Source organism: Apus apus, chromosome 2 (assembly GCF_020740795.1).
Source record: "Apus apus isolate bApuApu2 chromosome 2, bApuApu2.pri.cur, whole genome shotgun sequence".
Taxonomy (NCBI): Eukaryota; Metazoa; Chordata; class Aves; order Apodiformes; family Apodidae; genus Apus; species Apus apus.
Genome location: NC_067283.1, coordinates 85,054,649 through 85,082,015, shown reverse-complemented (window position 1 = coordinate 85,082,015; position 27,367 = coordinate 85,054,649). Strand labels below are relative to the sequence as shown.

Here is a 27,367-nt window from a genome sequence, read left to right as displayed (position 1 = left end):
ATGTACATTTATACATAATCCCATGTATCCAAAAGTTTCTGTCTTGTCTTTCTAAGTGCAACAGTTTTGAACAACCAAGCAAACCTTGAGAAATTATCTGTCAAATATTCTGAAAAATAAATTTTTTAAGATAAATTCAATGCATGACTTTTTAGGGAGAGATTTTTCTCAGAAATAACCCTTTCCCTATATATTGCTATAAACCTCAGAAAGAAAACTTACTAAGTTGCAGACTGCACCAGTGACAGCAATGAGTAAAACCAGCACTTCTAACTGGAAAATGAAATTCTTAAATTAAATGTAGGGCCTGTAACTTATATACCTAATTCTTGGCTTGTGCAAATGTAGAAGTATAGAACAGATCCAGTTAAGTTTTTTCTCATGCTAGAATAAAGTTCATCATACAGTCCTTACTCAGGCAATACTCCTTTTGCCAGTAGTAGTTTAGCTTAACAGCAGCAACAGCCTTTAGTTTGGTTCAATAGAAGAAAGCCCTCACGGCTTCAGTGCTGTCACTGTAGCACCACAGGCCTTTAAATTACATTGTGTTCTGCAACAAACAGTTGTCAGAATAGTAACTGCACTTGTCTAATTTATTGGAAAAAATTACAGTTTTTTGTTTTGGTTTTTTTTTTTTTTTTGGTTTGGGTTGGGGTTTTTTTTGGAGCCAATGCAGCTATCAGTTTAAGGTGCTATTAATGCATCTATGCATTTTCCCTTTCTGTATTTAATAATAGGAGCTGCTAGAAGATTTTATTACGGTAGCTGTTTCATGTTTTCCGTTGCTGAACTGGAGAACAGGCACTCATGTTTTTCTTTCTCATAACAAGTTTCTAGGTGGTATTTAGATATATTTTACATTTATATGTAGAAAATAAAAAAAAATAAATCCAAAATTATAGACAATACTTTAAAAGATAAATAATGAACAAGCTCAATGTTGTCCACATAATATTACAACTATAAATGTATTTAATACTTAATTGTGCATAAACTGCTCATTTGTGTGGTTCATTTTCAAATAAAGCAGAAAACAGTTTGCAAATAAAAATTATACTGAATACACAATCTAAAGCCTAGTAATAGTTTTCCCTAACTTCACTAAAATAAAATGTTACCATCGTCTAATTTTAGTGCACTGAGGTAGATGGAGTACTTTAAACAAAGTAGCAAAGGATATGCCAGCTTTAGATTGTGTAGTGTAGATTGTGTCCTGTGATAAATTCCAGCCAAATCAAAGAGCCAAGGGTTTACATATGAATAATATTTGAAAAGATACATTGATATAATTTAAGGTTTAACAGTATTGTTCTTGTTTTTACCTGTAGTTAAGAGCAAAACTCTATCTTCTCCAGTAAAGTAGGACTTGATCCAAAGAGGTATCCAGTGGTGACAATCCATTGATCCTTGCTGGGAACAAAAGCACTCAGACATAACGTATATTTGGTAAAAATTGTATTTTATCAATCAGAGTGAGGCTGACGATGAATTTGAATAGGCTGTGCTTACGAAGTGGTAGAGGTTGATAGTTAGGCAGGATGCTTCCTGAGAAAGTGTGCTTTCCTCACTTGGGCTTCAGCTGGCAGATGTGGAATCTGCTGAAATTCATGCTGGGATGTGGGGGATCCCTGAGAGTATGGGTCCATTATCACTCTTTATGGGCCTTAAAGAAAATAAACCACTGTTAAATACTTTAGAGAGAAGCTCAGTTTCTCTGAAATTTCCGTTTAGTTTTGGAAACTTGGCCTGCATTATTTTGCAGTTTAAGTCCCTTCAACTTAAGTGGATATTTCGAGCATGCATGGCCCTTCAGAGCATACAGATGCTCTCAGTGTTTTCATTTTAGACCCTAAGGGCTGAGTTGTCTGAGGTATTTTGCTTCTTAGAAAATCACATTCTATATATCTAAAATATACCAGCTGAGAGGGAAGATCTCTATGCATTGTGTTGTATTGTACATGTGTTGTATATGCATGTGAGAGGTAGAAGACAGAAATATTCTGTACTGGCAGAGAGGTGAAGTAATTTGCATTTTTATGATACTAGCTGGTAAGCATTACAATTGTCAGATATTCAGTCTACTGGATGTGGCTTCTATAGCAAGTAATACTTTCATGCAGATGAAGTGAGAACTATAATTAACAATTGAGGAAGAGAATAAAAACAGGGAAGAGGGTGTAAGCAGGCCTTCTCACTCACAGAAGAACAGATATAAAATAGGAGGTAAAAGGAAAATTTAAAGGATCACTGTGTTCCTAAAAGAAGTATGCCATCGCAGTTCCTGTGAGATATGTGTATTACACTAGGTAAGGAATTTTCAGGTGAGGACTTTTATGAAAGAAGATTCATGGATGTGTAAAAATAGATAGATGTTTAGATAGATTTTAATTTCTCAGTATTGTCTTTGGGGGAAAGAAGAACTAAATACTTTGCTTCAGATTGAAGCAAATTGATGCATTTCACTGGATTAAACTGAATTGAAAGTTCATTAGAGGCTAACTAGATACTAGTTTATATCAGTTTATGACACTGCAGCAAGTATGGCACATTGGGGATGGATGGTTCATACTCTCATTCTTTTTAAGCTTCCTGGTTCACTTACTCCTCCCATGCAAAACAGTGCCCTTACCCTGCAATTTAATTCTTTATCCTGAGCTTTGAGAATGATATTGCAACAGTGATTTATGACAGAAGTAGCACAGCCAAAACAATGTTAGGATGAGCCAGTGGACCTCCAATTCTTCGGAAGAATTGTAGTTATCAAATAAGATCTCAGGGATTACCTAAAATGTGTATATCTTGTCAAACTGAGTTGACAAATTTAATTTCCATGGTTATAGGCTGAAACCACAGAATGTGTATCTATCTGATATTTGTATCTAAACTACTTGCTTATTCTGATATAAAAAAAGAACTTTGTCCAAACTTCTAATGATACAAATGACAAGAAATAATATCAGCATAGTATACAGGAAGAAGATGATACAAGTATTACTTGGAATAGAAAGAAATTTCAGATCCAAAAAAATCTAAGTGGTAGAAAAATGGTCACAAGCTATATAGCATAGTATAATGTGGTAATATGATAAAATACATTTATTTTTGTCTTTGTTAGCTGTCTTGATCTTGTGCTTAATGCTATTTCTGCTAATTGTTTTATATTTTGGGAAAAGACCACATGTTAAATGATGCCCTATATTTGAATGATACAAAGTAAAGCTAGGGAGTAGTATAGTGATACTCTTACCTGTACTGACAGTTCATTGGACCCACAGATGCTGAATGAGATGTTTATCTGAACTGATCCATGTGTAAAACTCTATAGGAATCACATTAATTCAGTGGTGAGCAACAGTAGTGCTAGAAACACACACTTCTCAAGTTCTGAGTCAGTTCAGTTTCTGGCATCTCCCACTAATTTGGCAGTTGTGTGTTAAATCCTTATTTTCACAGCTTTCATCTCTGAAACCAGAGGAAAAAAATATCAGATTACCACGTGCAAGTTCTTTAGCGCATGTAATGGCAGTGAAATGATGAATGAAGTATCAAAAAAGAAGTAATGATAGCATAAGTTAAGGGTTAAGACAGAGATACTTTGAAAAACAAGTAAAACAGTACAGTATTTAGATTTCTTCTGGCAAAAATATCTAAACCAAAGAACTGAGCCTTGGTGTGTATTTGATTGCTGCCACAAAGATGTGTAATTATTGCTCCAGTTCGTGCTGATTTATTTAGAAAGTTTATTAAAAATTTGAACTACAATCAAAGATATGTTATGCATATAACAAAAATGCATATAAGATTTGGGGGTTATTGAGGAAATTGAATCATCCTGGTTGTAAACAAGTAGAAAAAGCCCTGCATGCTTAAACAGAGCCTTTCAGAGGGGACACACAAAGCTTCCCATCAGAGGACTGTAATGACTACTTCTAGTGTGCTTCCAGCAACTTCATAGCAAGATCTGAGGAAGGTCCAGATTCACCTTTCTGAAAGGTATAGAGAGACCCAAACACTTACATGATGGCGAAAGAGAGTAATATAACTTTAACAAAATAACTACAAGAACAGTTATTCTCTGGTGGCTAGAAGTGGTTCACGACCCACAGCAGCACCCTGCCTTCTTAAATAGCAGCAGCAGCTGCTCTGCAGTAATCCCAGATCCTCTACGTGTAGGAACAGAGATGTCTCTAGGATGGTGTTTATCAATGATGTCTTTCGTAATGTGACAGGACTGATTCAAATATAATAAAGCCCAGAATGGTCTCTATTTTCTCAAAATTATGTCCTCAGTTATAAATCCGTAGCACAAATATCTGATATATAAGAAATTGTCTCTTAATTATATAATATTCATATTGTTCTTAATATATTATTCCCTTACAAAGTGAAGATCTGAAGGTTTATGAAGTAAACATAACAATTTCGTACACCAGCAGTGAGTATCCTTGTTTCATTTTCCAGTTTTCTTAGTACATCCCAAGGAACAGTATCACTCACTCAATCTGAGTGTATAAAGTCTTGGACATTTTTAGGCATCATGGTCTCAACCTTGTATTCACTGAGCACTCAAAAGACACAGCAACATACAGTAAAAAGTTGGGTGGTCCAGGATGGCAGGAGCAGGCACCCTAGCAACATGGATGTATGTTTGCACAGCACTTTGCAGGCAAACTCCAGCTCATCTCAGCTGACTCATACATCACCTTGAGTGTGCTCATGTAGTCTGTGCCCAGCTCAAACCACACCTGGAGCTCCAGCCCAACATCTTGGAAACAGCGACAGCCCCAGACAGAGCTTTCTCACATCCTCTGGCAAAATCAACTATGGATCAACTCTAAGTGAATTCTAATTGAAACCTCAGTAAGAAATAAGGTTTTGTAAATGGCACAGCATGTGCATTTACAGTGAGAGAGTAAAGAAGCTAAATATTGAGGCAAGACAGGAAGAAAGAAGCAGATAAAATGACAGGCCAACACAGTGGATCACTGTTATAACTGTGATTATTAGAGCTTGTTATTATAGATTGTAATAGAGACAGACAGCATACTATTTTCTTAGACCCTGTCTTTATAAGGAAGGGAGGAGGTGTTAATGTGCCATATAACAGTGCCAGCAACATCCTTGTGTCAACCAGCAGCAGCAGGTATTGAATCTGTGATTTCTGAATCTTCATCGATATGCTTCTACTACTCTTCTGTGCCAGATACAGCCTATCTGTATTAAGTTAATAATTAATCATGACCTAGGAGTCCAAGATTTAACAGCATGATTTATTCTACACAATGTCCAGCTAATACTGGAGTGAAGCAGAATGCAAGACTCTATGGGCATTGGTCTAACATGCAGTAATAAAAGAGTGTGTGGTCTTTTTGAAAAGGCAGTATGAGTCATCCCATAATCATCTGAATAACAGGTTTAAAACTAGTAACATTTTTTCAAAAGTAACCTTTTTTCTTTCTTTTTTTTTTTTTCCTTTTCTTTCTTTTTTTTTTTTTTTAGGGTTTTTCTGAAGATAAGTGTTAAACTCTCATACCCATGGATGCTGCAGAGTTCCGTAAGAGAGGGAAGGAGATGGTGGACTATATTGCAGACTACCTTGAGAAGATAGATAAAAGACAGGTCTTCCCAGATGTGGAACCAGGATATCTAAGGCCTCTTATTCCAGACTGCGCACCCCAGAATCCTGAGAGCTTTGAGGATGTCTTTAAAGACATTGAGAAGATCATTATGCCAGGGGTAAGAAAAAATGGATATGTGGTGTAATGTTTAATACTGCATTTAGGTTTTCAAAGACTTTAAGGAAGGTGCAGATTGCAGGCTGTGCAACTAGACCTTACAAATGTAAGTACTCACACTGATTAGTTTCTAGAAGGCAGAAGTCTGCTTTACATGTAAAATACGACCTAACACTGTACAGCTGATGTTTTCTGTTCTTTCTGGAAATAATACAATTTTTGTGCTTCATGCAAGGCTTGCTTTTGGAAATAATCCGCTTTCCTTCCTTGAACTGGTTAAGGCAAAGCTTTATAACTTTCGGTTTCAGGTAGTGTTTTTGCTACTTGCAATGCACAGTAAGTATTTAATAAAATGGGATTTTTATTACTCTGCTGTGCCTGGAGTGTTCCTTCAAGCTGATCTTTAAATGTTAAAATTCTCTTAGGAGACTTCTTTTTATTACAGACTTGACTAGAAAGGATACGCACCAATACTTATTCTGTTGACTTAGTCTCCTAAATGTCAACTTCTTTTAGTGGCCTTTTAAAGCAGATGGCCACTACCTAAATATTAGTTCTTGGGCAAATCGGTGCTTGACAGACAACACAAAGTAGAGCATCTGGCATGTGTCCAGTTCTTTCTTGTTTTTTCATTCATGATATACCTTTTTTATTTTGAATACCTGTTTGTCTCCTAAGGCTTGTAGGTAGCTTGAAAAGGACTGGATTATTAGTAAACATTAATGAGGAATCTCTCCTTTGGATCTCTGCAGTAACCTCTTTGGGCTGTTTTTCTGGGTATACCTAGGTGATATGATTGCTATATGACTGGATGTGGAACTGCCAATGTATTAAGTCAGTGAACTAGAATGTCACTTCATTGACCAATGTAAATATTTGATATGACCTTATCTTGTTTCCCGTGGAGCAAACCCTGCTGTCCTTTCACAGGCAAAAGCTCCACTGAAGTAAATGGAAGTTTCTCCACTCTTCTCAAAGATTTGTGGGTTAAGTCTTAAATCCAACAGAATTAAATCAGTATAGATGAGAAGAGAATTATGTCCAACACATGCAAATACTTTCATTGCTTCTTAAAGATACCATTGTTTTTCTCTTTTCATTGGAGGAAAATACTAGCATTTTCTTTGTCTGTGAATTAGAACAGAAAACACTTTACTTTGAACACTTCAGAATGTTCAGTAATATAATATCCAATTCAAAATAAGAGATTAATAATTTGGGAATTTTTATGCCCTTCTACAATGGGGCCATGGCATCAGTGGACAAAGGAAAAGCAACCAATGTCATCTACCTGGACCTGTGCAAAGCTTTTGACACTGTCCCCCATGTCATTCTGGCATTGAAACTGGAATGATACGGATTTGATGGGTGGACCACTCATTGGTTAGGGAACTGCCTGGATAGTTGCACTCAAAGAGTAGTGACCAACAGCTCCATGTCCAGATGGAGACCAGTGACAAGTGGTGTTCCACAAGGGTAGGTACGTGGACCAGTGCTATTTAAGATCTTCGTCAGTGACATGGACAGGGGCATTGAGTGCACCCTCAGCAAGTTTAGCAACGACACTGAAGTGTGTGGTGAGGTTGACACACTAGAGGGAAGAGATGCCATCCAGAGGGACCTTGACAGGCTTGAGAGGTGGGCTCGTTCAAACTGCGTGAAGTTCAGCCAGGCCAAGTGCATCTGGATCAGGGCAATCCCAAGCACAAGTACAGGCTGGGTGTAGAATAGATTGAAAACAGTCTGGAGAAGAAGGACTTAGGGGTGATGGTGAATGAGAGGCTCAACATGAGCTGGCATTGTGCACTGGCAGCACAGAAAGCCAGCCGTGTCCTGGTCTGCATCAATAGAAGCATAGCCAGCAGGTCAAGGGAGGTGATTCTCCCCCTTTTCTTGGCTCTCATGACACCCCACCAGGAGTACTGTGTCCAGTTCTGGAGCCCCCAACATAAGAAGGACATGGAGCTCCTGGAGAAGGTCCAGAGGAGGGCCACAGAGATGATCTGAGGGCTGGAGTGCCTATTCTACAAAGACAGGCTGGGAGAGTTGGGGTTGTTCAGCCTGGAGAAGAGAAGGGTCTTCCAGTACTTGAGAGGGGCCTACAGGAAAGCTGGGGAGGGACTTTTTTCAAGGGCTTGTAGTGAGAGGACAAGAGGTAGGTAATGGCTCAAAACTGGAAAAAGGGAGATTTAGGTTAGACCTTAGGAAGAAATTCTTTAGTGTGAGGGTGATGAGACACTTGAACAGGTTCCCCAGGGAAGTTGTGGAAGCCTCATCCCTGGAAGTGTTGAAGGCAATAATGGATGGTGCTCTGAGCAACCTGGTCTAGTGGGAGGTGTCCCTGCCCATGTAGGGGGGTTGGAACTTGGTGATGCCTAAGGTCCCTTCCAACTCAAACCATTCTATGTTTCTATGATATTACTACACAACCTGCTACATCTGGTAGCTGCCTCTCTTAGCTGGGCCAAGGCCAATGGCATGAAATTCAACAAGATCAAGTGCAGGGTCCTGCACTTTGGCCACAATAACCCCATGCAGCTCTACAGGCTGGGGGAGGAGTGGCTGGAGAGCAGCCCAGCAGAGAGGGATCTGGAAGTACTGGTTGACAGCCACTTAAACATGAGCCAGCAATGTGCCCAGGTGGCCTGGAAGGCCAGTGGCATCCTGGCTTGTATCAGGAATACCGTGGCCAGCAGGAGTAGGGATGTAATTCTGCCCCCGTACTTGGCAGTGGTGAGGCCTCACCTTGAGTACTGTGTACAGTTTTGGGCCCTTCACTTCAAGAAGGATATTGAGGTGCTGGAGCAGGTCCGGAGGTGAGCAACAAGACTGAAGGGACTAGAGGGAAAGTCTCATAGGGATAGGCTGAGGGAGCTGAAGTTGTTTAGCCTGGAGGAGACTCAGGGGTGATCTTATCACTCTCTTCAACTACCTGAAGGGAGGTTGTAGTCAGGTGGGGGCTGGGCTCTTCTCCCAGGCTACTAGCTACAAGACAAGAGGGCATGGCCTGAAGCTGTTCCAGGGGAGAGTTAGCTTGGATATTAGGAAGCACTTCCTCAGGAAAGAAAGGCTGGATGTGTCACTTAGTGCCATGGTCTAGCCGATGTGGTGGTAGGTCATAGGCTGGAGTGGATGATCTTGAAGGTCTTTTCCAGCCTTGGTGATTTGGTGATTCTGTGATTTATAAGTACTTCTAGTGTTTTTCATCTGCAGTGCTTGTCCAGTGTTTCACTGAGGAATTGTCTCCTTTTTATAAATGAGGAACTGTGCTCCTTCAGAGAGAATAAGTAATATGACAGAGGTCATAAAACCTTGTTTTGCCCATAAGTGATTCTTGTTTCCTTCATGTTAATATCTTTAGTGTGTTAGATGTGTTCAGATGTTTGCTACTTACTGGATAACTGAAAATGTTAAAATGGTGTTCCTTCAGAGCAGTAAGGATCAATTAATTGTGTAAAGGAACAGAGAAGTATCCATTGCTGCCTTTACCCTATAAAAGAAAAAGCATTCATGAATGGTAAAACTTCTTTATGGAGAGTTCTTGTGAAGTTTGATGTAGAACTTCAAAGGACAATCCACTAAATAATAATGAGTGTGATGGTGCTGAGTTTCTAATATTAACACAGGGACTGAGGGAACAACTGCTGAACTCTGATATTCACAAGCAGGAAGCCAAGGTGGAAGGGATCTGCATTTAAAATGTTCAGTAGGAGTTACATTTCTCTTTCAGACTTGCTTTGTTCTCTTGAAATGTATCTCCTCCCTCTTTAGAGCCAAAAACGATCAAATTCAGTTGTAATTACAAATACCAGTACTACTTTCCTCACATTGTATCTGTTAATCTATGAACTTTCAGCTGAAGTGCCTATCCTTAGTGTGTGGCAAAGGAAGACTCTTGCTTAGACTAAGCAAGCCAGAGAAATAAAAAAAATCTGAGAAATAAAATAAGAAGCATTAGAGTGGTAATTACTGAGCACAAGACTCTTGTGTATCACTGTTTATCAGCAGAGGGCTGAAAAAACAAACATAAATTATGTCACACTCTTTGCAGTGTTTGACTAAGTGTGTGTGCTCCAACATGGTAAAATAAATGAATTTTACTGCTACTTCAAGCGAAGGGGGGAAGGGAAGCAGAAGGAAGGAGTGCAGCTGTACTTGCCCTCGGGCTTTTGGCTTTTTCACTTTGTGTGAGTGGTGCAACTGGAATCTGTTGTGTTTCATCAAACAAATGGCTTCCAGCAAGTAGGCAGTTTAACTTGATTAACCCGAGATGAATGTCACAAGTCTTCCAGATCACAGAGGATTAGAGCTGGGGAGATGAACAGTGGCAGCCCTGGCTCATTAGGGACGTCAGTGAAAGTCTGTGCACGTGGGTCCACTGTATCTGGGACCACTGTTTGTTGGGTGTTATTTAATCTGGTTATTATTTTCCTGTGAAGAGCCATGTCCCATCCCATTTTTGTCGCATTTGTGAAGGAAGGTGTTTGCTACAAGTGCTCTATAACTTGGTTACAGCAAAGAAACAGATCCGGACCAGATATAAGAGATACCTTGTCTTTGGATAGATGATATGAGCAGGACCTAGTGACCAGTAAAGATGAAATCTCGAACATACTTGGTACTGGGCTAGTTTAGACAGTGGAAAATTGTAGTGGATAGGAACTATTTTCATATGAGATAGGACATCCAAAATACTATATATGGTACACTACAAAAGAGAAAGTGATACGTGATTCATTTCGTATATAGGACTTAAGACAGTTTCCCCTTAGCATGGAGCATGTCACATGAAGAAGAGCTGGTTAATGGCATGAGGAAGGTTAGAAGGAGAAACAGAAAGATTATTTGCAGCATGCAGAACAGTGCTGTACCATGATGCCAGAATGAGCTCCAGAAACAGAAACCTTGTCACAGACTGGGAGAGAGGGGAGTGTGAAAAGTAAAATTCATTAAAGATGGGAATGTGGAAAAAACAAGTAAGAAAGCACTGAGCTCAGCAAGTGATGTTCTCAGGATGCTCTTACCATCCTCCAGTTGTAGCAGAAGTACTCAAGTATTAAAAACACTGAACAAAACCAACCAAACAAAAATCCTGAAAAAAATGGTGTAAGAAAAGGCTGAACTTCAATAACTCAGCAGCCTCTGGACTTTCAGCCAAGGAAAGATCTTATATGCATTCTGCTGAATTCTTGCTTATAGTCCATCTCACCCTCTAGAACCACTTCATCCCCACCCCCCCAACCCCGCCTAGAATTTGCCTTTTATCTTAAATGTGAAAGCTGGTTTTGCCTAACATATCATGTCACTTTATTTCTCTGAACATTGCAGTGTGGCAGTACATTTCCTGTTTTCAAATTTTATTAGATTGGAGTTGTGGAGCACTATCAAGTGTCTTACAGACCCTTAAAATTGCTTAGACACACAGAAGATAATTCTAAATATTGCTGCTGCTAGACAATTGACTACAATTTGTTCAGTTATTATGTTGTTCTTTCATATTAGTACCTATAAAGTGGTACTGTACATAAATCACAATTTGTTATAGGGAGAAGATAGCTTCATTTTCTACAGAAGTTATTTGGTACAGAAATTGATTGATTCATTTTTTAGTGACAAGATTTTTGGCCAGATTCAGTGCCTGAATTTTAGCAAAAGACTCCAGATTGTGGGCAACAAAGTTGTGTGGGCCTCTGCTGCACTGGAGACACTCTTGCTAAGATAGTTCCATGACAGAGATGAAAGAACAAAATACTGGAGTTCCTGAAAGCAGGGCCTCAAGAACAGTGCCCTCTGAACAGAAACTCACACTGCCACTAACCATGCAATTCTTGCCTTCTAGGCAGACAAATGGAGAAATCTTATTTTGGAATGCTTAGTGGGTGGGGGCAAAACCAAATTTGTTTCTAATTTGAGTAAAAGATAGATTAAAAAAAAATGACAAAAAACAAGGTAGGCTTTAAAAAAAAATGGGATCATGCATTACAGCAGGTAGTAGAGAACTGTTGACTGGTCCCAACCTTTAATCTGTTCTGATTTTGTGGCAATTTGTTTCTGCTTCCTGCATTAGTTAAAAATGACCATTTTCCCCTTAATACAGGTGACTCACTGGCACAGTCCATACTTTTTTGCCTACTTTCCTGCAGCCTCTTCCTTCCCAGCTCTTCTTGCAGATATGTTGTCAAGTGGAATAGGATGTATGGGCTTCTCTTGGGTAAGTTTACTGGGGTACATATTGCTATGTGGTAATGGTGCTTCGCCTTGCCAAGATTTTAAACATTTCAGTAACTTTCTTCAAATAAATTATTGATTAACAGCAGTGTAGTCACAAGACTATTTTTATACATAAGTTACCCTGACTAATTGTTTTCACAGACACCCTGAATGACTCCAGTAATAAATGGCTATTTCTTCTCAGAATTTTTCATGGTACCAGTGCAAACTTACTGATAATTCATTAGGTAGTTTGACTGTTGCCTGTCACCCAGGGTTATTACTTCTCTTATCATCTGGATGAATGGAAATTTATGATAAAACCCCCCACATTCATTGAGATGGGCTCTTCTCAAAAGAGGTTGGTACTTGATATTAAAAAAAAGTGCAATATGCAAATCCTACCTTTGACATTTGATAGTTTGACGTTTTTTGAGTAAGTATTAAAAGCAACATACAGAAAATGGTCTTTAGATCCCTAATTTAGCTGGTGAAGTTAGTCAGCTAGTTTCTTCCTCTATAGTCAAAAGACAGAAAGTTTTTCTTGCTTTGGTGGATCCTATTTCTCCTCACTCTCTAGTGAGGTTATTCCCTCTGCTCTATTTTTCATTGCAGGCTGCAAGTCCAGCTTGCACAGAGCTGGAGACAGTCATGCTGGATTGGCTAGGGAAGATGATTAATTTACCTGAAGAGTTTTTAGCTGGGAACGGTGGCCAAGGTGGAGGAGTCATTCAGGTAAGAGGAGACATGAAAATAATACAGGATAAGTTTGTGGACTTTATGATTTTGTAAAATCTTCATACCAAACACAAATAAAGGAAAGATGTGTTTTTTCTGCCACAAGATTGATGTGCTGTGATAATGTCCAGAGGTGGGTAGGATTGGTCATGAAAATGATGGTTTTGTTTTCAGAGCAGCTGAATTCTGAAACACTCTGTGAATAATTGTTAGTAGTTCAACTTAACAGCACAATTTGGGTTTAAAATTCATTATGTTGTAGAAGTAATTTGGGATGGAAACTTCAATTTGTTGATCAGGTGAAGTGAGTGCATACCTACCAACAATGTACTGCAATGTTTTATGGCTGAAAATAGAAAAAAAACTTCTCAAATAGAAATATATCTGATGATTTTGAGTACAGCATCATGAAAAGTGGTTACAAAAGTTTCCATGATGTCCACTTTCGACATATTCAACTGTTTACTTCAGTCAGTTTCCAAAACAGCCCTCCTTTTTTTTTTTTAATCAGAAATAAAGTGTGAGATATCAAGCAGTGTATAAGAACATGGGAGAGAGTAAGTAAAAATAACAGAATGCAGTAGAAAGTTGATCAGTACTTTTCAAAGAAGGTTAAATTATTTTAAGAAATTTTCTATATTTAACAAAATAAAATATTGGAATACTAAACTGAAATTAAGAGGTGCTTAAAATTTGAACCTAAAGGGTTGTATCTGTACATAATATAATTTTCAGACTACACTGCAGTATCCAAAATAGAACAAAACCCCCAAATTTTGAAGTTGGCTGCTTAATGAAAGCCTGCAATGTCTGAACAGAACATCTGTACAATTATGAATTTATCATCAATGGGCAAATTTACATGTGTAATAAAGCTATGTTGTCTGTCAGCCATGGCTCCACTAGCACATAGTCTTTTTGTAAATGCAGACTCTGGTTAAAGCTATTATCTAACCAAAATAGACGTTTACTATGAAAAAGACTGAATTTTAAATAATTGTTCTGTGCTCCTTTGGTAATCTCTGGAGTCTGGTCATAGGAGGCAAAATCCATTTTATCCTAAGATAATATTTTAAAATACGTCTCAATTACATGCTAGAAGTGAGGACTACTTTCTTTGATCTCAGCTGCAAATGCCTACAGCATATTCCAATGGAGTCTTCCCAACATCTTTCCAGGAGAGTATGAATTTAATCCAACTGCTATGATTCTCCTAGGCAGAGCTGCATCTACACCAATGTATTTCCAGAATAACTCTTTACTCATCTGCTTGCTCTGTTAGGATCTTTCCCGCTATGATTACTAAGGGGCGGGATTTGCCCAAGAAATCAAGCTTTCGTCATGCATCTCAACAGTATTTATTTTGTACCAGTGCAAACAAGCAATTATGCCTGATGGTTATCAGCAGGAATTATTGCCCTTCCAGGCTGACAATGCTGGATTGCCCGTAATTTTCATCAGAAACCAGACAGTTTCAAGAATCGAAAGTGCTCTGTGCTCCTGCTTATGATGAAGTCATTTGTGCTGCTGTGTTCTTGTCTTGCTCTTGAAACAATAATGCTACAAATAACAGAGCGTGAGGCAAAGAGAACATGAGCGTGTAAAAGTGCCAGTCATTCTCTTGGTAAATACCAAGTAATTATTGTGGTATTGGGTAAAACTGAGCCTGTGAATACAGACTCTTAATTACATTTGAAAGTCTATGTCAATATGAAGCACTTTGTTGTTGTGTGCAGGATGACACTTGAAAATGGCAAAAGATGAAAGGAAATTTCAGTTCAGAGCTCTGGTGGACATGAACATCAGCTCTTGAGCCTGCTTGCCATGGCAACCTTTGTTTGCTTGCAGTAAAAGGAAAGGTATCATCTTAATGCAGAATACACCATTCAAGAGGAGAAAAAATAGCTTTTAAAAATGAGTGAGAAAGCAACTTCCTTCCGAAAGCTTGTATCCTGCTGATCATTCTAGAGATACTGCTGATAAGTGTACCTACTTGGAATTTTAAGGTGTTTTCTTGCTTTGCAAATAAAAAGTGTTTTAAGGGTGAAACAAAATGAGATTCGGCCTATGTTTGGCCTCACAAGGAACACTGCTGATTTATCTTTCTTGTCAGTTAGCCAGGTAGTTCAAGAACCAAGGGCTTTTTTCCTCAAAATACTTAGTACGAGACTTTGGTGCCAAGTGAATAGAAAAGCCTTGCAAACCAGGTTCTGCAAGCACTGAAAGCTTCAGTATAAAAAGTGTGACTTATGGAAACGGAGGCAAGGTGAAAAAGCCTGTGTCTATCATGAGACATCCAAAAGCCTTTCCAAGTTGCTGGATTCAGGTGCTTTTTAGCTTTGCCCAGCTTTATTTCAAGAGGCAAGATTCAGCTGGGCAACAGGCTCTTCCCTGTTCATCTTTGTTTCTGTGTAATTCATACAAGAGCTGTTGTACACATTGACTATGCAACAGCCTGGATGAACAGCCAGGATGCTGGGACATCTCAAGGCACTTCTCAGAAGGCTGAATCATTTCTTGAGTCTAATTCATTTGCCTGCCCAGCCAGGAAGTCTCCAGAACAGTGGGGGCTTAAATACCTAGATCTCAAATTAATGCTTTAACCTTTGGAATTTCCTACAGCCATTTTCTTTTCTATATTTGTGTGCAATTCTCTAATGTACGTATTCCTTACATGTCCTGGAAAGACACTAACAGTTTTACAGGGCCTTGTCATTACAAAAAAAGAAGACAAAAAAAGTAATTTTCTCCACGTGTATTGGAAATATTTTAATGTATCCCCTTAAATACATATTTTAATAAAAGCAACAGTTAGTTTTATTTGCTACATATTAGATGCAAGGGTACCAGAGCTAACTTTACTGTGAAGATTTAGAAAGGTTATATTCAGTGACTTGCCCAACACCAAGATGGAATTAGGTCTTGCACACAAGCTTTGTGTTGCCTGACTTCATTATGAGGACATAAAACTTACCTGAAAAACTGCACAAACATCACAAGAAGTGGCACGGGTTTGCACAAATGAAGACTATTCTTATCTGCTGAATTGCTGGAAATGGTATTTCAGGCAACATCATCTGGTAATGTATGCCCATTGTGCAGGTAACCTGATTATGCAGAGTTTTTTAGAAGATTATATACTGCCTGTAAAAAAAAATAAGGAAAACCCCAGCTTCTCAGAAAATAGATTATTTTCTTGACTGTAAAACATTCCTCACATCTGCTGGATACCGAGGACTTGAGTCATTGTATTCTAGCTTACAGGACTGTCAGGAAGCACAGGTATTTTTTTCACTGTTACTTAGATAATATTGTGCTGAGCATGGCAGAAATAGTTTTGCTAATAGAGACACAATGTCAGAAGTTTCTCATGAGCAAACTTACACTGTGTGAGATTCATTGCACATTTTATCAGATACATTTGAACATACAAGAAGGTATCTTTAGAGGAACTGTTTATCTCAGTCCAGAATATTTTCCTGAAATAGACAGAATTATTGATTTCTGGATATGCTTACCTCTCTAAACTGAATACTAAGGGACCCTAAACAATTACTTTGTCTCAGATATTTAACTTTTTAGACAGATGAAGTAAGAAGAATGAGATCTTTTTCATGTGTAAGATGAAGATAATTGTGTGCATACAGTCTTGCATTGTAAGTTTTGAGAACTACAGATGGACATGATTTCTCACTGTTCAGATACCCTGAAGAGTATTCTGGGTATCTGGCTACAGACCATATGCAGAATAAGATTAAATGGGCAGGTGCCAAATCATGTTTTCTGCAATTAATGGACAGAATTTCCTTCACCCCTTTCTTCCACATGGAAGTTCTACCTTACTTGACCGAAGAGGAATATTTCTATTCCTATACCTTTCTGTATCTGTAATTTCCCCCTCAGTTACCATAATGCTGTATGCAGCAGCAGCAGCTATAAGAAACAGACAAAACTGTATAAAGCTTGGCTTGTGTTCTGATGCAGACCCTGGGGTCATTCCTCAAATCCCACACCACTAGAATGGCAGATTAGTCATGACAATACATTTAGTAAATGTTTAGAGTCTGTTCTCTTTCCTACTTACTCCGTTCATGAGGCTATTGAATTTCAGCTGGATTGAGTTCAATCACTGTTGAGATGTTGACATGTGACATTGTCTCATATAAGTAGCTCAGCTAACTTCAGTATTGGGAGAAAGTCTGAGTACACTGGGATCATTCTCATGTATGAAATATATAACATCAGGCCCACCTCCAGAGAAGAAATAAGACTTCCCAAATATTTAAACATTTGTAGTAATTGGTAAGTATACACAGGCCTATAACAGAGAGGATAGAATTTTGGTACAGGATAAGAAGCATCACTTCAAAATTAACTTGTTGACACTGGGGATATTTCTGAGACATGCTTACTAATATAAGCAAGATACACGTGAAAATTGTTCAACTTTGAAAGTACCTGAAAACTTGATCTTGCATATGGACTCCCAAAACCGTTGAAATTTATGAACAGGTGTTTACAAACTGTTGCTTGTAGTTTAAAAGAGCAGTTTAGAGCATGTTTCATGTGCCTGCTTTAGATGAAGACTATAAAAAGAATTTGTGTAAACTTGTATTTTAATGCAAAGTTTATGGATCAGTTGATACAAAGAATTCCCCTTTTTGTTGTAACTGAGTATCCAAGACACAATGTAAACTCATGTTTTGTGAGTAAAAGTGAAATTTAGAAATAGTGTGTGACTGTTCTTTTTATCTGTAGGGTTTTTTTTTTCTTTTTTGTGAAGAAAACATATGTAACTAATACTTTGAAAAGCAGTTAACTATATTAAGTCATAGCTCTTTTTTGTTGTTGTTACTTTTTCAGTGTTTTGTCTTATTCAGCCACAGTAATTTACTTGCCCAGGCTAACTAAATATTAATTAAGCATTATAACTGTGCAGATTGCTTGACAGAAATGACAGCTGACAGTCAGATTCTGATGGAAGTTAAATGTTTGGAAACCCAAGGTAACGGAAATCAGCAGTTACTCTGCCATTATTACTGGCTAACAAATGATTGGTGCCTGGTTCCAGTACCTTTTCATGTATGTTCAAGTCTGTGAGTCCAGCATTCTAGCACTGATTGCAGGGCTGGTACCTCAGCTGAGCAAGCATAGCAGTTAAAGAGAGCAGACAAGACATCATGGTGGAGGAGACCAAGATCAAATAGAGATTCCTCCCTTGCTGTCACACAAATTTTCAGAAAGCATGAGATTGCAAAGTTTCTTATATGCAGTTTTTGTTAAGAACTTTGCAGATTCATATGGAGGAAAATGTTGCTTTTTTTCTTCTGAAGTATCTTTGTTTTGAACCTTCCTTCAATTTGTCCCACAGGGAAGTGCAAGTGAGGCCACCCTGATGTCACTGCTTGCTGCAAGAACAAAAACTGTCAGGCAGGTGCAGTCAGAAAAGCCTGAGCTAACAGAAGCAGACATCATGGGCAGGCTGGTGGCCTATGCTTCTGATCAGGTGAGTACCCTCAAAAACATGGAAACATGGGGGCGATACTTAACAATTTCAGCCATCTCAATGGGCAGGTGAATTGAGTATAAACTCTTTAGCTTGGTGATTAGTTTTGCTTGTTTAAATCTTACTGGAAATTATACGAGGGCTGGAATCTGATGTGTTCTATCATAATACAAAGAGTAAGTATCTGGAGGTCAGTGTTACGTTAAGTATTGCTCCTTTAAAAAAAGAGCTCATTTGAAATAAATAAAGATATATGAGTAAGGTGTTAATTTTAGCTATGTTGAGTAAGTCTAGACCATCTTTTGTTACATCTAGGTTTGTGTGTCCATGTGTGCATACATTCTTTTCCTCCTACATACACATATGCAAACAAACACACATACATCCTCCCCCTGTATGCATGCAGGGATGCAGGTGCATGCACACAGACAAACCTAGTGCATGACTATAAAGCAAATTGGTCAGAGTACTTGAAAAAGCCCAAAACATTTTTCTAAAGAAAAAAACTTGTAAGATCTCCATAGATCAACCCAGCTAAGAAATCTTCTAAGAAAAAATAAAACATAATCCTTGATTTCTGTGAGTGATATTTAGCAGACTGAGTTAGGCTAAATTCTCAGCAGGCCAAGACCATGAGAGGCTTTTATTGTTAATGAAAGCAAATTTTAGTCTTGTGAGTTCTGTTTCTCCTACCTTTCTGACACACTAATCCTAACAAAGGGCCAAGTTGTTTCTGTCAGCAGCTTTGACATTTTCTTATCTAAATGTCAATGAGAAAAAAGAAACTTTCTTAGTACTTGATTTTTAGTTTAAAGTAATATCTGATCATGCAAAACAAAATGGCCAGATTTTAGGCTTGCCTTGATTTACTTCTAAATGTGTGTTAAAAAGCCCTGGAGAACAAGTTAAAAGTACAGTTGCTCTTTGCTGATGGGGAGAGGGGCTACACTTCTAGAAGAGTCAGGACAAGAAACTATGAGGAAAGATAACAGTTTTCAAAAGGCACAAAGGAGATTTGTCCTTTTTTTGTCTGCGGCCCTACAGTCTGTGTTGCACAGACTGCCGGTCCCAGAGCTCAAACTCTGACCCAGTGATGCACAAAGCCTTTTATTTGTTTTCATTTTTGTCCCATGTAAGTGGTTGACCTGAAATGAAGACTGACAGGCCTTCCTGCTTACTGAAGGTCAGAGGATCTTATGTTTGCAAAGGATTTGCCTTTAGATATTGCTGACCTTTCAAAGAAGATTGTTGCACAGCTCACTGGTCCTTCTGCATTAAGAACAGACCTGTGTGACTCATAGGTAATAATCCACAAAAGCAAGTAAGCTTAAGCAATGTTGTGGAAGAGAAAACCATGCAATGACAGCACAATACTACAAGATTTTATTAGGAGGGAGGTAAGAATTTGGCTAGTAAGGAGACCCAGAGCAGAAAGACGAACTCACGTCTCATATACCTGGAGAAATAATTTTAGCTTCTTGGCATTTTTGGAAAAATCTTTATGCCATTGCAATAATTTTGCTTTGTGCTCCTGAGTACAGCACAGGACTGGCAACAAAGCTTTCCCCAGTAACTACTTAGGGGTTTGCAGACAACAGAAGTGGATCCCTTTCTGCTTTAGGACACTGAAAGTGAGACCTCAGAGCTGAAAGCAGCATCCAGCTACCCCTGACTGCAAACATCTGACTGGGACCAGGGCAGAAGTCAGGGTAGTTTTCTGATATTATCATATTTTCTCAGGCCATTCCCTTAATTAACTTTTTTTCCTCCCATGTTTCTTTGGGTACCTTAAGCAGCTGCCCACTCATTTCACTGATTTCTGTTTGGTTCCTTGCTCTCTCAAGGAGGGTGGGAGAGCCCCGAATACTTTGGTTAGGACTAGGAATTCCATGGAGGAGCAGATCACTAAAGATTTATTATAATTCCAAAGCATCTTGGCAGTTTTAACTTAAGTTTGTGAGTGGCTCTTGTTATCAGAGAGCCTTGCTACAGTTTTGGAGACTCGAGGCAGGAATTCTGAGGTTCTGACTGGCTAACAACCTCAGTGTATTACTGTACTTTGCTTATTTACAATTATTGTATCAATCAGTTATAAAAGATCTCTTTTCATTTTACACTGGCATGAAGTATGGTATTGCTATGGTACTCATTGTTTTTCACTTTGGAAGCCGTTATATTTCAAGACTAGATGTCTATATTTTGTCAAGCTGGTGCCTAATTAGTTTGCTAAAATACTTGAACTAGAAGCACTGCTGAGCTACAAGTCAATTGATTGTCAATCTGCCTTTAAAATGTGTCATTCCAGGCATATGTAAAGCTGAAAGGCAGAAACTTTATCGTTATCTGGTCTTGTTCAACTTATGTCATGGCTTAATCTTTTCTGTGATTATATGCTAAATTAGAACAGAATTAGTAACTGCTCATGTGCACTAACAAGCACCAACAAGGGTAGTACAGAAATCATGAATGAGAATACTCATGATATGAAAAGCTGAGGAATTTTTCTCTTTTAAATTAGTGGCAACTAATAAAATTGTAGAAGATGGAAGGTAAAATAGCCTTTTTTTTTTTTTCCTTGTTTTAGCCACTAAAGAAGAGTATTTTGTGGCTAAACATACCTTTTACTGTTAACAGACTTGTTATAATATAGTATTTTGCAATTTTAAGAGAATTTCCTAGTGATATCTTTGGTTTTATTTACTGAGATTGCACTTTATATTCTAAAAAATATTACTTAAGGGGAATTAAGATAAAATATGTTATGAACACAATAACATATAGGGAACAATCCTTAATGGCCCACCAAAATGAATGAATGATTGGACCACAATTTATTCAGTACGTAATCTTAAAAAAAATGTTAATGTAAGAAAAAAAAATATCTATATATACCATACCATGATGTATGTTTTTTTAGGGTTCAGCAAAGCTGTACACCATAAAAATATGCTAGTTAGCAACTGAATGATTATCAGACAAGCTGATTATCTGCATGTCTTCTGGTTGATTTGGAGCCAAATCCTGAAGCTCTTCATCAATCCTACCTAATGGTGAACATGTTAATTAAAGCTCTCAGATTAATTGAACTCTTTTCTGGTTTCAAGAATACTTCAGTGTATTTGTGGGTGTGGGTGTCTGTATGTATGTATGTACATGTATGTACGTGTGTCTGTCTGCCTATCCCTGTGAAAGAGGGAGCGGTACATAGCTGTGATGTACCAGCAACAGTTCAGGGATCTCAAACATTACTTTACTTGAAATAAATTATTTTTTGTTTTCAAATTCAAACAAACTTTTTACATTTCAGTAAAAGTATCTGTCTTAAAACCTGCCCATTTCCTTGTAGGCTCATTCATCAGTGGAAAGGGCTGCGTTAATTGGCGGTGTGAAGATAAAAAATATTTCTTCAGATGATACATTTCGGGTTTGTGGTTCAGCCCTGAAGAAAGTTTTGGATGAAGACAAAGCTTCTGGTCTTATCCCATTCTTTGTGAGTACTGGATTTTAAGTAATCAGTGGATTTACTGCTTCTGAAAAGCTATTTTTGATGTAAGTAGATTATTTCATCCCTAACAAAGAGACCGATAGACAGCCTCGGTAGGATACTGGGACAGGTTCTGTAACTATTTTTCACACACCTTTCTATGCAGTATAAGCAACACATTTGAGCAGCTGGTTGCACTTCTCAGCAAAAATGGTTTTAAAAGGACTTAAAGTTATATTAGTTGAATAAATTAATTTTGCAGTTGCATGTAGTCCTGCAATATTATAATCTAGTAACACTTTAATTCTGAACCTTCATTTTTACAAAGGCATACTTTTAGTTTTCAAGTTCTAACTTACACATAAAACAAGCTTAAAGGCAATAAAATAAATTATGGTATCTCAAATTTAAGTATTTTCAAGAAATACCTTTAGCAAAGAAATCAGCCTCCTTTGCATACCCTAATTATCAGCAAGATCAGGCATTGTCAAACAGGTACTCGTGAATATATGGCTTATCTTTATCAGGTGAGCTACAGGGAATCTGTGTTTTAAGTTTTAAGGTGTCATAATTTCTTGCTATCTGTCCACTGTCCTATTGAGATATTCCCGCTTCCAGCAAAAGCAAATGTGTATATCTCAGTAGCTAGAACTCATAATACCCCAATATTTGACATAGAACATGTTAGATTGTTGGTTCTACCATGATAAGTACTTGGTTGAAAAGAATATTTACTTTTTCATTGGATCTACTCCTCTTGTCAGTTTAGAACACCAAATTATTATTTCAAGTTACTTACAATTTATTTTTTTCACTCAGTAAGCAACCTTTATGGTGTTTTTGTACATAATCAAAAAAATCTTTTGCTCGTTTCCAACAATTATGCTTCTACAAAACTTTATATAGGCTATGATCTGCACAGATCTACAAAGGGGTATGATATGCTATGAATAGTATGTTTCTACTGGCTTCCACTAAAAAAAAATTGGATGAAAAAAGTGCTTTAGAAACCAAGAGCTTTAGAATTATTTTTTTTTTTCATAGAGTCAAAAATATGTCACAATTTTTTTCATAAAAGTCATGTCTTGTCTTTTCTTTCATGTGGTATCATTTTGAAAAGGGCTAATGTGACTTAAATGTCTAATAACTGTTTTTAGAAGACTTAGCAGATTAAGCTTGCATGTAGTCATGGATAAGTGCCAAAGAGGACAAAGATGCTTAAATTTCACCAGGCTCTTTTGGAAATGTGATCTTTTTACTCTTTTTGTTATTAGCCTTTAATGTCTCTTTTTATGTAGTAGCAGGATGACAGGGGTGAAAAGTGTTTTTCATGCGTGCAGAACGCTGCTGTTTTCTAGCCTGCCTGGAACTAGTGAGTCTTTGGGATGGTCAATTGCTTTAGCATATAAAAAGACTATGACTGAGAAACAAAGCATCTGCAAGGTGGTCTAAATGAACATTCTTTTGTGGTTTGTACCCATTGAAGTGAAGACGTGCCATAAGGCTTGGTTTATTTCACTGTTATATGGTAACCAGCTCATAATATCTTGTACAAAATTCTACTAGTTTATCTTACCGTTAATTTTAAATTACAAGTACAGCACTATATCACGTCTCTGTGCACTAATTACAAAAAAAAAAAGTGGTTTTTCTTCATCTTTTGTCCTTTAGCAAAAAAATGTCAACTTGCTCCTCGTAAGTAGTAATCCCTTATTAGTTTTTCTGTGTGTAGCAAGGAGAAATTAAAAACTGTTTCATGCATTCAGTTACACCTGTACAGAAGATTATTTAACTCTTGTTTTTCTTCCTCTGTTTGCTTAGCTGTGCAAAACAGGCTTTCAAAGACAGTAGAGGTCCAGTCTGAGTTCACATGGCCTCTGCTAGGTCTTCTATTTATTTGTATATATAAAAAATGTCATCTTAGATTAAACTAGATCTCGTTATCTTTATGGTTGGCCTCTTAACTCAAAAGGTGTGTTAAATCTCTGCACATTGCCAAGGAATACCTTACACTACTTTATTCCTTGTCTGCCTGTATTCACTGATCCTTCACTAAGGGAGTGATTCAACATCAAAGCAAAAAGTTTAGTGGAAGAAACTGCCTGAAGAGACAAGAAAGATATCATTTTTAATGAAGAGGTCTTGGTTGCATCCAAGCAGATGCAGTCTCCCTTATCAGAAAAAAAAGCAAAAAAGCAGCTTTCTAGGGGATTAAAAAGAAAATATGAGCAAATTACAATGCCTTGTAGGTATGATTCTCCTCTTACAGTTGATGAATAAAGGAGGACTTCTTGTTACACTGAACTTAACAGAAATGCTTTGCCTAATGAGGTGAGTGGAGAATCAGGGATGTGTTTGCTTGATGAGAAACAGGTTCTCTCATCACAGCAATCTGGTAATTACAGGTTTGCTTTTCACATACATAGGATTTGGCAGTCAGCCTTATTTTGGGAGGGGTATTGAGTTTAAAATGATTGTTTGAATCCTTATCCACCATCAGTATCTTGTAGCTCTAGTAATGTGCATATAATTTTGTTCAGTGAAGACTATTGCCAAGTAGCCTTACCCAGACCTCTACTTTTGTTTCATTTTATAAGTCCAGACTTGTGTTAAATTGTCTCTTTCAAAACATTTTTGCAGAATTTGAAATGGAGATATTTTCGTGTAGTAAAGCAAGCAGACTGTGCAAACAAAGCACTTAACTGTGTCAGGTGTGAGACACTAAAGTCACAATTTAGTGAGGAGCAATTTCCAAGCATTGCCGATACGTACCCGTTCATCTGGCCACCAGTTAAGGGGGAGCTTTAAAGCTTGTGCTGAAGTAATATCCATTTCATCAATTGTAAACACTTGCTGGTGGTTAAGCACATGTGTAAATAACTTTCTCAGTTGGGCTTTATGCTCCCAGCTTGAGACAGGCTTCTAAGTTGGATGAATGTTGACCAGGATGCTCAAATGTGGAGACCACTAAGTTAAACACTGCTAAATTTTTTAAAAATTTTGGTTAAATTCATGAAGACAGGCTGAGAGAGCCTTATAGCAGCCTTCTAGTACCTGAAGGGGACCTACAGGAAAGCCAGGGGGGTGTGTGTGTGCTTTTTACAAGGCAAGAGGACAAGGGATTAATGGTTTTAAGCTGGAAGAGGGGAGATTTAGGTTAGACATTAGGAAGAAATGATTTAGTGTGAGGGTGGTGAGACACTGGAACAGGTTGCCCAGGGAAGCTGCTGATGTCCTATCCCTGGAAGTGTTCAAAGGCAGGTTGGATGGGATTTGGAGCAACCTGATCTAGTGGGAGGTGTCCCTGCCCATGCAGGGGGGTTGGAACTAGATGATCTTTAAGGTCCCTTCCAACCTAAACCATTCTGTGATTCTATGTAATTCAGATGTAGCGTCCACTGCATTCAAGCCTGGTTCACTTGAATGTAAGCGGGCTGTGAGCTTTATGCTTTCATAAATCAACACTGATATATTGTAGCTGGCATATATATATAGTACAATATAATTCAACAACCTCATCCAGTATAAAGCTCCTATAACATGATTGCCTTGCTGCTGAGCAAAGGCCCAGTCTTTCTCTGAGTCTAGCTGAAACTACTCTTCTGAAGGATGATCTGCTGAGTGTAAAGACAGACTGTTTGTATCTGGACTCATGTGGGAAACAATAAATCAGAGTTAGACTGACAGAGGAGCCATTTTTTTCAGTAGAAGCTAACACTTAGATCCTGACCAGAGATTCCCATTAGGCAGAAGCACTTTTGAGATATTTACAGATGTCTAGGGCAATGTTTCTTAGCCCACAGTTTGTGAATGATGGCTGTTCTGTAAAATACTTAATGGTGGTTTAGTAAAACTGTTGCAGTTTTCTTCAAGCCACAGACATTCTTGTGAGTGCAAGCTGGCAAACAACTGACTAGGAGAAAAAAATAATAAGATGACATTGAAAGTTCTGCCTCATTTTAGTTAATTGCAAATGAAAAGCTCTGCAGTGATACTACAAAATACATCCACATCTTTTTCAAAGGCTGTAGGAGATCTTCTGGTTGAAAAGGTTGAGAATTACTGCTCTCAGGCATCATAAAGTTTCATCCGTGTTTCCTGACATAGCCCTTGATTTCAGGAAAGTGATACATGAGATAACTGATGCAAGCATTTTAGCTGCTTTGTATTCGTGACCAGGGCTGAGTCAGATTTGAAGTGAACAACCCGAAAAGGCTGAGGCCTGCAGGCTATACTGAGCCATCAGACCTGCTTGCGATACAGTCTTTCCCCCGCCCTTTGCACAAATCTGATTTTGCCGATGTTACACAGGTTACAAATTGAGTTAGATTCATTGTGTAGGACTGAAGCGGGCTAATGAAAGTCCTGACAAGAGCAGATGCTGTCACTTTAAGTGGTTTCTGGGAATTAAAACAGGTAGCTTTGAGGCATGGACACCTGCAGAGAAGACAACAAAATTATATTAGAAGCTGAGGTATACTTTACAGAATAAGACATTATTTAAACAACTAAGCATATGTTCGAACTCATCTAATCTTTCATTAAAGCAACATACTCTTTATGCTGATTAGAAGGAGAATACTCTAACTGCACTGCAACATTAATAACAATAGTGTGTAACTTTCTGTTGTGAACTCTCCATTATTTTAATTGCTGGACTAGCCAAGATAACACTCTAATCTTGTCAGAAAGTCCACACCGTATTAGTGTAAAATATAAAAGCAGTATAAAAGCAGACCTAGGTCCGTAGTGCACTCTTTATTTGGGTATTTTCTAATCTAATGGGTTAACCTTTATTCCTTATATATATACAAAAAATAGAATTTTCATCATGACATCTTCTGCTACTTTTGACACAATTTGAAGTTCAGCCAAAGTTGAAATGCAGGTTTCTCTTAATTGTGGGAACATCTTAGGCAGACAGTAACACAATAAACATATTTTCACTTCAAACATGCATGGCCTCTTAGTAAAAAAAGGGAACAAACTTTTTCCTTTTTAAAAAAAACATCGTGGAATCTTTTTAAAGAAACCTTCCTCAAAGGATTATTAAACTTCCAGAAAAGTCACAAGCATACCTCAAGGCACTGTAAGTATTCTGTTCTTCTCATGGGACTCAGGAATATGGGAAGGCCTAGTACAGATAAAGATTAGATTATTTTGAGGTAAAAATGTGTTAGCAGCAAAATTTTGACCACATATTCAATATGCTTTTAATTTTCAGAATTCCATTTGTTTTAAACTCAGGTTCTTAATAGGTTGAAATGGAAAAAATACTGAATTGTCCCTTTCTTCTTTTAATAATAACTATTCCCATGGCTAATATTTTTTATTGGTCCAATGAACCATGATCATAGTTATTAATAATGCTGTAATAATTAAGTTGGGGGAACATGTGTGCTGTCAGAGATAAAATGTTTGCAGAGTTTTACATGACTATATTTATTCAGGTCTGCCCTACAAAAGCAGGATATTACTTCCTCTAAGAGTGTACATGAATTTATATAATCGAGTACTATCTGAATACTTTCAATTAAATGGACAAATTCAGCTCCCTACCGCAATTTAAAATCTCTCTGATGTATATGGTATAATATAGATACAGAAATGTTCAAAAGTGTACTTAAATGAGAGGTTTTACCTCTATATCAATAGAATATCAAAAAAGTTCAATATTCTTGGGATGTATGATTT

At 37.8% G+C, this 27,367-nt stretch overlaps 1 protein-coding gene across 3 annotated transcripts in view; it reads left to right on the top strand.

Moving 5' to 3' along the window:
• Positions 1–27,367, top strand: part of DDC (dopa decarboxylase) — a 75,530-nt gene that overhangs the window by 13,557 nt on the left and 34,606 nt on the right. For all 3 annotated transcript variants that reach the window (XM_051610012.1, XM_051610010.1, XM_051610011.1), the window contains exons 2-6: positions 5,500–5,736; positions 11,833–11,946; positions 12,561–12,680; positions 18,055–18,189; positions 21,536–21,679. In XM_051610012.1, coding sequence (XP_051465972.1) covers positions 5,536–5,736; positions 11,833–11,946; positions 12,561–12,680; positions 18,055–18,189; positions 21,536–21,679 — 714 coding nt within the window. In that variant the 5' untranslated portion in view covers positions 5,500–5,535. The remainder of the gene's footprint in view (positions 1–5,499; positions 5,737–11,832; positions 11,947–12,560; positions 12,681–18,054; positions 18,190–21,535; positions 21,680–27,367) is intronic.